Here is an 11,539-nt window from a genome sequence, read left to right as displayed (position 1 = left end):
TTACTTTTGCGAGTATCGTAAAGCCCCAGTCACACTAGAGCTTACGACCAGTGAAGACCAGTTCACGATCACCAGTGACCTCTGGTCACGGACAATCTTTAAAACGTCTTACGACGGTCATCAGTGATCTTTGGCAGTCGCAGGTTATCTTATTTAGGTCCCACGACCAATTTCAGTCGTAGAGAGGTTTTTGAGCTTGCACAAAAACCTCCTTGCGATCAAACAGGTCGCTAGTGATCTTATAAGGTCTTAAGGCTGTCGCACGATGGTCGTTCGGAAGTGCGACAATCTTACGACAGTCTTTACAAATTGTCACTAGTCACTGATAATCCTAAGTAGTCTTTAGTAATCGTGTGATGGTCGTACGACAAGTTGTCAATTGTCGATTGTCAATGATGACTTTTCTTACGATACTCGCAAACGTAAATTTATCTGTGCAAAAATGGTTTTGGTCGCAGACAATCGCTGATGATCGTCAGTTTTACAAGTCGCAGGTGGTCGCAAGTAATCGTAAGCTCTAGTGTGACTGGGGTTTAAGACAAGTCATCATTGACAATCGCACGACAGGTCATAAGTAAACGTACGATGGTCTCAAGATTGCCTGGGATTACTTACGACTACCCGTGACATAACATGCGATCACCTACAACTTGTCGTACGACCATCACACGATTACTAAAGACTACTTAAGATTATCAGTGACTAGTGGCAATTTGTTAAGACTGTCGTAAGATTGTCGCACTTCCGAACGGCCATCGTGCGACAGCCTTAAGACCTTTTAAGATCACAAGCGACCTGTTTGATCTATGGAACAGAATTAATGCATTTATTTTATCTTGCTTGATGACATTGGAACTTGCATTATGCTTAATTCTATCTTGCTTGATAACATTGGAACTTGCATTATGCTTGATTCCATCTTACTTGATGACATTGGAACTTGCATTATGCTTAATTCCATCTTGCTACATGACATTAGAACTTGCATTATGATTGATTCCATCTTGCTTTGTGATATTTAAACGTTGCATTATTCTGGATTCCATTTTTCATTCTTTCATTCAAACATTTCGTAGTGACCAATTCTTTCATTGAGTGATAACTATTAAACTGGAACAAGCCATTTGGAATACTAAAATGTTAACGTCTTATACCTTTATGTATAAGCTACCTTTCTTCATGCTCTATACAAACTATATACTGTTTAGTTTTTTTGTATTACTTTTATGTAGAAGTCATTTAAAATTGACTTTTTTTTGTTCCGTGATGGATTTTGTTAAAATGTGACTTATTTGATTTACAGCTCGCATGGCGTGATTACTATTAGCTTTCGCTTATATCCATTATTCAGTGTTTATGCTTAATAAAGCTCGGTGTCTGAGGCTTTGTGGATTATATTTGATCATCTTACATTATGATAAACAATTAAACAATGTCTAGCGATTTGTGAACTGTTAAGGGGCGAGAACTCTGTTATCGATATCAACGGATTTTCTCCATGATTCGCCTATCATCGGAATTTTCCGTACATGTATAGATTACGGAAAGTAGATAGGGCCCATCGAGGTTATACGTTAAAATACAGAAGTCGACAATGCTAATAAAATACGTACCAAGCGCTTAATACATAAATTGCAGTGGAAATAATATTAATTCAAGTAGTAAGGAATATGCTTAATATAATTTATACATGTATATGTATACGTCTAATTTAAGAAAATATGTTCGTAAACAGTTATTCAATGGGGCAGTTATACGTACAGTGGCGGATTCAGGCCTTGGCTTAAGGGCGGCACCTACCCCCAAATATACGTTGATGAGCTGGGATGGAATATATACGTGTAAGTTTCATGCAATAGTGGTCATAGTGTACTCCTTTATCAAAACATATAATGCTGTCATCCAGTTGTTAAGCACTTGACCAGGTACTGCGATTGCGAAGGTCTTTATCTAATGACTTGGAACTTATTAATTGGCCTTTTAACTTAATAAATGTCTCAGAGTCACTAATAGTGCCGAATAGGTATGAAACACATTAAAATACACATGTATAATAAGGAAAGAAGGAAGTTGTTTATTTTTGTGACATGTGCATAGTCAATCACAAATGTTGGGCATATGTGTGTCTGATTATAGATCAGACATCCTGCACACACCACCACATTCACATACATTTGTGCTTAAATATATACTATGCACATCTTTCAGTAATATATTTTTATCACAGAAATTTTTTGAAATCTATAAAATTCTTACTAAATATGTTTTATTTAAAAAAAATACATACACATAATGTATAGGAATCTGGCCACAACTAAACTTTCTCGTGGCCACGACATAGTTACTTATTCCAACGACTTATTTATCTCGTGGCCACGACTTAGTAACTCGTGGCCACAACATAGTATCTTGTTCCCACGACTTAACTATCTCGTGGCCACGACTTAGTAACCCGTGGCCACGGCACAGTATCTCGTGCGCACGAGATAAATAAAAACACATACATGTCACCTTTGTGCCACCTTAAGTTTGATAAAATTCAATTTGCACTTATACACACGCTCAAAAAGAAGTGTAAACAATTGTATAAGAGGTGAGTTGCCACTTGTAGGATGAGTTATTAGAGACATATATAACTTTTTTTCCACATGCTGGCGGAATCTTTCAAAAACACGCACTTTTCGTCTGTCGCATCGTGTTCTCTTGTTTTTTTCAGTAAATTTACATGTCAGTCCCCAACTAACACTGTTCTGTATACGCCCCTGTATAAAGTGGACTTAAACTTTGTTTACTCCACGTGCCAAAAATACGGGATCATCCGGAAATAACGGAATGTACCGACAAAGCGACACCTGCTGTCATAATATGAACACAAATTATTGCAACTCGCATTATGCTTACTGCCAACTGGCTTTTAGTGCGTACTGTCACATGCGACTATAATATCGCTATCGTTGTCATCTTCGTTGTCGATGCGCAGTAATCATGTAATGCATTATATATTTGTAATCAGTGAACATATTGAAGCATATGAATGCTAAGACACATCAAATCAGTCAATTATTGATCAAAATGAATAGTTTAATTTGACAATAATGTCGACAATATAAGTGGCAGATTTATAGCAAAATTAAAGATACACAACTACCATGTTAACATATAGTTATAAAGAATGTTATCTTAAACACCAAACATAATACGTTGTCCTTAAAAAAAGCTGCAATTAAACATATAGCATATTAAAATATGTGACTTTGATGGTTTAGTAGGGAACACACAAGGTTGCAATTACATGAAAGTGCATTCAGTAATCATAAGGCATGATTGAATTCAGCAAAACGCAGGTTTTCAATGTCATAAAGAAGTATAGAAGCAAGCATAATGTAAGTTCCGATATCATAAAGCAAGATGGAATAAATGCATTAATTCTGTTCTGGAACAGAATTAATGCATTTATTCTATCTTGCTTGATGACATTGGAACTTGCATTATGCTTAATTCCATCTTGCTTGATGACATTGGAACTTGCATTGTGCTTGATTCCATCTTGCTTGATGACATTGGAACTTGCATTATGCTTAATTCTATCTTGCTACATGACATTGGAACTTACATTATGCTTTATTACATCTTGCTTTATGATATTTAAACTTTGCATTATGCTGGATTTCATTTTTTGTTCCCTGATAGATTTGTTAAAATGTGACTTATTTGATTTATAGCTCGCATGGCGTGATTACTATTAGCTTTCGCTTATATCCATTATTGCTTAATAAAGCTCGGTGTATGAGGCTTTGTGGATTATGTTTGATCATCTTACATTATGATAAACAATTAAATCTATGTCTAGCGATTTGTGAACTGTTAAGGGGCGAGAACTCTGTTATCGATATCAACGGATTTTTTCCACGATTCGCCTATTATCGGAATTTTCCGTATAGATACTGCGTACATGTATATATAAATACGTACTAAGCGCTTAATACATAAATTGCAGTTGAAAGAATATAAATACAAGTATAGTAAAGGATTATGCAATATAATTTTATATATGTGTACAGTCTAATAGAAAAAATATGCTCGTAAACAGTTATTTAATGGGGCAGTAACACGTACAGTGGCGGATTCAGGCCCTGGCTTAAGGGCTGCACCTACCCCAAAATATACGTTTATGAGCTGGGATGGAATATATACGTGTCAGTTTCATGCAATAGTCTTCTCCCTACCAAATAGAACTCCCTTACCAAAACATATTATGCTGTCATCCAGTTGTAAAGCACCTGCCTACAGGTACTGCGAAGGTCTTTATCTGATGACTTGGACATTAAAAAGCAAAAATTATTGACCTTTTAACTTAATAAATGTCTCAGAGTCACTAATAGTGGCGAATAGGTATGTAACACATTAAGATATACATGTATAATGAGGAAAAAAGGAAGTTGTTTATTTTTGTTACATGTGCATAGTCAGTTACAAATGAGCCGCGTCACGACAAAACCAATACAATGGGTTTGCGACCAGCAAAGATCAAGTCCAACTTGCGCGTCCGCGCAGTCTGATCAGGATCCATGCTGTTCGCTATCGGTTTCTCTACTTGTAAAAGAGTTGGAAAGCGAACAGCATGGATCCTGATCAGACTGTGCGGACGCGCAGGCTGGTCTGGATCCATGCTGGTCGCAAACCTATTATGTTGGTTTTGTCGTGACGCGCGGCTCAAATGTTGGGCATATGTGTGTCTGATTATAGATCAGACATCCCGCACATACCACCACATTCACATACATTTGTGCTTAATGATATACTACGCACATCTTTCAGTAACATATTTTTATCACAGAAATTATTTTGAAATCTATAAAATTTTCACTAAATATGTTTTATTTAAATAAAAACACATACCAGAATGTATAGGAATCTGCTTTCCTTATTACGGGTCTAGTAAAGTTGTGTCTGTCTTTAAAAGAAACTTCCATATATTTTTTTGTAATAACACTATACATGTATATTCATACTGCCCACTTACAGTGTAAAGGATTTAAAGCACAATATTTGTGTGAAGCCAAATTATATTTATTTTATTTTATAGAAAAAAATTTAGTTTGTACTGTACTAAGTCGTGGCCACGAGTTACTAAGTCGTTTAAGTCGTGGGAACGAGATAACTATGTCGTGCAGACGAGATAATTAAATCAGATTACACCATGATTTTCTAAACTTAGAAAATTTCTGTTTAAAGATTTACGTGCAACATTAATCTTTGAAAATACTGAAGTGTTCACTTTGATTTTGATACATGTCTTTAGGATTATAAGGCCCATAAATCAGACATTAATTCTGACTAAGTTATAGCCCTTTGTTGGGACAATTCTATAATAGAATTGGTCATTTTGTAAACTTTCTCGTGGCCACGATATAGTAACTTGTTCCAACGACTTATTTATCTCGTGGCCAAGACTTAGTAACTCTTGGCCACGACTTAGTCATCTCGTTCCCACGACTTAATTATCTCGTGGCCACGACTTAGTAACTCGTGGCCACAACATAGTATCTCGTTCCCACGACTTAATTATCTCATGGCCACGACTTAGTAACCCGTGGCCACGACACAGTATTTCGTGCGCACGAGATAAATAAAAACACACACATGTCACCTTTGTGCCACCGTAAGTTTGAGCATAGTATATCTTAAAATTCAATTTCACTATTGCTCATACGACTATCACGTGTACACGCTCAAAAAGAAGTGTAAACAATTGTGAGGTGAGTTGCCGTTTGTAGGATGAGTTATTACAGAAATCTATAACATTTTTTTCCACATGCTGGCGGAATCTTCAAAAACACGCACTTTTCGTCTGTCGCATCGTGTTCTCTTGTTTTTCAGTAAATTTTCCCTTTACATGTCAGGCTCCAACTAACACTGTTCTGTATACGCCCCTGTATAAAGGGGACTTAACTTTGTTTACTCCGCGTGCCAAAATACGGGATCATCCGGAAAATAACGGGATGTACCGACAAAGCGACACCTGCTGTCATAATATGAACACAAATTATTGCAGCTCGCATTATGCTTACTGCCAACTGCTTAGTGCGTACTGTGACATGCGACTATAAAAGCTATCGTTGTCATCTTCGTTGTCGATGCGCAGTGATCATGTATTGCATTATATTTGTAATCAGTGAATATATTAAAGCATAAGAATGCAAAGACACATCAAATTCGCCAATTATTGATCGAAATTAATAATTAATTGTGACATAATGTCGACAATATAAGTGGCAGATTTATAGCAAATTAAAGGTACTGACAGAAACTTACCATGTTACATATAGTTATATCAAGAACAAGCAAAGAATGTTATCTTAAACACCAAACATAATACTTTCTCCTTAATAAAAGATGCGATTAAGCATATAGTATATTAAAATATGTGAGTTTGATGGTTTAGTAGGGAACACATAAGGTTGCAATTACATGGAAGTGCATTCAGTAATCATAAGGCATGATTGAGTTCAGCAAAATGCAGGTTTTCATTGTCATAAAGAAGTATAGAAGCAAGCATAATGTAAGTCCCGATATCATAAAGCAAGATGGAATAATTGCACTAATTCTGTTCCATACTATTTACAAGCGACATTCACATGGACGCTGATCATTTCCACTACACTATAGTTTAATCAGGATGGTAACGCTTTATCAGACATTCGTGCTTACTTTATAGGCGGGGCTTAGTATGCTAAGTGTTCTATCCCATGTTATCGAATTATCGAATAATTATTTTCAGTAGATTTATACCATAAATATTTTAATTACACAATATATATTTTCAAATAAAGAACATACATACAGAAAATTATCGAACACAAATATTCTTTATGATGAACAAATATTCAGCAGGGTTGAATAAATAGTATTGTATAGAATATTAAATTAGAAAGTGATTAATTCTCGAAAGTGATTAATTTAAGTTGCAAGAACTTGTTTCGCAATCGAGTTTAAATAAATATGTTTAAACCAACATTAGAGTTATACAATATAAATATTGGCTACAGAACAAAAATTAATTCATCGAATATTGCAACGTTTAACATGCCATATGCGTTGATCAAGTTTCATTTGTTTTTGAAAAGTTAAAAAGAAAAATGAGTTCCAAAATTTTATGGTACATTATAATTTTAATGACACCATTTCCTTCGTCTTGCGTTGAGTTTTATGTGTATACTGAAACGGAATCCGTCAATCAGGGCAATGGATCTGTGAACATTCTGGAAGTGCTTGCAAAAAGAAATCCGTTAACCTGCTCGCGGAGTTGTCATAGAAACCCACAGTGCTCCGCATATTTTGAAAATGATTTGACGAAAGAGTGTCGTCTTGTGTCCGACAACGTAACAGGAATCTCCGGCAACGTAACCGATAATAATGTCAACGGAGAAGCCGGGTGGAAATACATAGGTATGTTTAATATTTCGTTCGGAACATATATGCCAAACATGTTTATGTGTTAAGCTGTTTTAATGCGGTGTTCAGTTTATACTATAAGTTATAAAGATATTTGACAGGTTATATGGTCCTATATAAACGGTTGTTTAGAAATATAACCCGAGCCGCTCGGCGAGAGTTATATTGCAAACAACTGTTTATATACGGTCATATAACCCGTCAGAAATATTTATAACGGATGTATAGTTATACAGAAAACTTTCTTTTGAAAAAAAAAGATTTCTTAGAAGATTGACCGCAGCCGAATTTATAAAACTATACAAACGTATTGGTTATCCGATGAAAAGTGAGGTATTTTATCGATACTTTTAAACAGTTTGGTATGTGCTTATTACGAATATTACCAAACATAGATCAGAACATGGAGAAATAGCCAACAAAGCGTTAGCGACGCAGAAAAGATATGGTAGTATATACATCAGTCATTTATTGCATACGATATATTGATTATTTTGAAATGGTGGATATCTTTACTCTTCTGTAAAAACTTAGAATATTTTTCTCCAGGTCCGTTTCTCCAGGTCATCACGAACATGCAGCTTTTAAATTCGTGGAGCAAATCATCCGTGAAAACCACGAAAAATTAAAAATCCCTGAAAATGAACATGCTATTTTAATAATCCTCAAATAAATAGAATGTTACATACCCCCACCCCTTCCACGACGAAAACTATAATAATGTTGTTATTTCTTCACATTCATATCATATTATAATATACATGATAACAAAATTCTACTTCATTAGGGATTAATTTATGAATATTCCTCGAGCAATAGGCTGGATTCGTTGGCAAAGCGCATCACATCCCACCCCCGCCATGCCCCTGAAACAGGGTAGAGCATTGGAGCATCAGGATCTTCAATTTGAAAAAAAAGTTATTTTTTTACTCTTTAATTCAGTGAAGTCTATGAAACAGCCGTCGTGCCCTACATCTCTTGGGTTTCATTTTTATCAAGATACAAATATGTGCTTCAAAATGTTATCCGACACAAGATTAAGCAGAGATACTGCGAATGTGCTTTGTGAATCAATTGGTGGACGTATTCTTAGAATACAGAACGACAAACAACACGCCACTACTGTCGCTTTCATGGGTATGTAGATCCAATTTCTGAGATTGATAAATACTAGACTTTATCAGTTTATCAGTGTATACTTTGACAACCAATATCGAAGCAGGAATATGTTTTTAAAAAAATATTTGATTCACAGACATTTCATTTTCAAACTGGAAGGTACATTAGTCACGATAGCACATTGCATCAGTCCAATGATAAGTAAAGTTGTAATACCGTCAAACTTGGTTCCTCGAACTCAAGGGCCAGAGCAAATTTGTTCGAGAAATCAATAGTTCGAGCCAGCCGATGTTGAAGTTTTATCCTCTAAAATTAGATCAAGCTTTACGGAGGACGTTTGAAGGTTATCCAGGTTATATCGGTCGAATAAAAGATATGTCTTCATAATTCTGTTTGTGCGTCAGACCGTTAAATGCGCCAGTTTGTCTAAATATGAAAAATTATTGCCGAGAAAATACATACCTGTGTTCAAAAGAGTATTAACGGTACTCTATGTTTATCTTATATTCGAGCATATTGTTATTGGTTGCGTTTGATTCCAAACTTGTTGAACGATGTTCAAAACATATATGTTTATAACGGTATTGCAGTTTGACATAATCGGTGTCAGTCTGCGCCATCATCAATCTCCCACGCAGTGATCTCCCCTAACAGGATCATCATATAACTTTTTTTTTTTAATTTTGATATTTCTTATAAAAAGTAACACAATTTTATTAATGTTTCAAGACCTTAAGGTGTTAGATGTGAACTAAAATAAAAATAATTTCGGAAACATAAATATTATGAAAATATTTTTAATATCGCAACGTTTATTTCCAAATCAATGCATGACCGCTTTCGAAAGAGAAATCATTCAATTAATAATTTCGATTCTACACTGTCTTAACAAAAATGATTTTTTTTATTCAGTACATGAATAGACTTGGCACCAGAGCTTAAGTTGTAATGTCGCTGTTTATCACAGATAAAACAATTATTCAACGATTTCTGCAATTCTGTGGCGTATCCGCCATCTTAACACAATCATGTAATAAGACCATCATCACGTGATTTGTGTGAAGCCCTAATATAGAGGTGGGCAATTGCAGAAAATTGTTAGTTGTTGTACGATTACAATTTAGATTCTACAATTATATTACACACAAATAATGCATTTTTTCTTATTGTTTTTTTTTCAGAAAAGTTCCACAAAGGAGACAATGTTATCATAGATGGATATCGAAACGATCCGAGCGGATCCGACTGGAAATTTAGTAATGGTGTACCGATGACATACTTCAAATGGGCTGAAGGCCAACCGGAATCTGGCAAGCCCGCAATAAAAATGAATAAAAATAGGAACTTTGACTGGTCACCTTCATCGAATATGGATAAACTATTCCTCTGTGAAATACCTTTAAATGATATATAAACATTTGAAAAGCTTCAAAATGATAGTATATAAATAACACATGGGTTTGTGGATAACAGTTGAGGCTACGCCTCGGGTAACAATATTTTCCTCGGGATGATATTTTTACTGTTACACTCAAACCCATGTGTTATTTATTTTATTACCCCGAACAAATACTGTGATGATCTGAATTTGTAAACTAAATCTAACTGTAACAAAAATAAACCAAGAGTAGCAATAACTAAACTGTCATTACGTTGCAAGTTTTAAGTGTACTGTAGGCCTACTTGAGAAGCTGTTTTTCTTTTATTCTTTAAGCAAGTGATGATATCTACCAGTCATAAACATACAATAAGCTGTGTTTTATTTTGAAAACAAAACACTAACCCATTTATAAGGTTATGATCTGTAAAATCTGATCCTTCTGTATCCAGAATACTCTTCGCATGGTTTTTGACAAAGTGCATTTACAAAATAACGATGATATCCTACAGATGTCTGTCCACAAACTCTATCTGTAACGTTTCACTTGTTAAAATTGTTAAATAATCCTTTGTTGCATGCTTTAATCATCTGCATATTCCAGTTTGACCACAGGAAATTGACATTCTATAAGCAAATAATTAAACAAATAACGGCTAACATACCCCTCTACTGTATACTTTATTTATGGTATAGAGAGTACATTTGCCGTTATTTTTTAATTATTTGCTTATATTTTTCAATTATTGATAGAATGTCAATCTCCTGTGGTTTGAAACAAAATTATTCATATTACAATTACTTCCATCGGATGTTTACTTTTTGACTATTCAACAAAAAGATATTTTATACGCGAAAATAACTCTAGGGTGCAAAGAACTAAATTTTATGAGAGTCATAGTTACTTTGGTGATGTCCTAGGCCCTATCGTCGAAAATAAGAATGAATCGAGAGAAAAATGGCTTCCATTTTATTTCATTTTATTTTGAAATTAGACCACGTGACCAGATTTATACTGTTAAAAATTCTGTTATCTATGAAACAGTACAAAATTCTTAGTCACTTGCCATCCTTGCATTAACGGTAAGAATAACTATCAGAGGCCTATGGGAAATTAACATTACGGATAAAGTGAGGGGTAATAATATAAAATATGTTAGGTATTTCATTAAATTCATAGACACTACTATATTCCCTATTTTTTTGTTGCAATTAAGACCACGTTTGGACCAAACGAACTTTTTCAGGTCAAAATAAGACAAACGATGCGTGTTTCGTATCTTATTTGAACATTTTAACATACAAGTTGTATTTCTTTATTTCATCACGACTCTGTGTTTGATGTGTTGCACTATTATTAAACAGTATCTTCTCATTTATTCTTATTTTCTTTTTCATATCCAGTTGGCTTTTCTCAATAGGTTTCAGGGTTCTCATATATTTTTCTACACGTTAATTATCTATATTTTGACTAATTTGACCTTAAAATGCTAACCTACGCAAAGTTTGTCACTTAATGCGGTAAACTATGTGTTTTAGGGTTATAGATACATCGAGTAGCTTGCCATGGAATACGTGGAGCAGCTT

The 11,539-nt window shown here is 34.7% G+C and overlaps 1 protein-coding gene across 1 annotated transcript; it reads left to right on the top strand.

The window, feature by feature from the left end:
* Positions 1 to 7,175: 7,175 nt before the first annotated feature.
* Positions 7,176 to 9,988, top strand: LOC132741229 (C-type lectin-like). Its single transcript, XM_060729358.1, has 3 exons — positions 7,176 to 7,449; positions 8,398 to 8,592; positions 9,756 to 9,988. Exons 1-3 carry the CDS (start codon positions 7,176 to 7,178, stop codon positions 9,986 to 9,988), a joined length of 702 nt encoding a protein of 233 aa, XP_060585341.1.
* Positions 9,989 to 11,539: the final 1,551 nt, after the last annotated feature.

The sequence above is a fragment of the Ruditapes philippinarum genome, unplaced genomic scaffold (genome assembly GCF_026571515.1).
Source record: "Ruditapes philippinarum isolate M1 unplaced genomic scaffold, ASM2657151v2 ctg3874_1_1_1_1, whole genome shotgun sequence".
In the NCBI taxonomy this organism is placed as follows: domain Eukaryota; kingdom Metazoa; phylum Mollusca; class Bivalvia; order Venerida; family Veneridae; genus Ruditapes; species Ruditapes philippinarum.
Note: the sequence above shows the minus strand (reverse complement) of the source record. Positions and strands in the feature narration are given on the sequence as shown.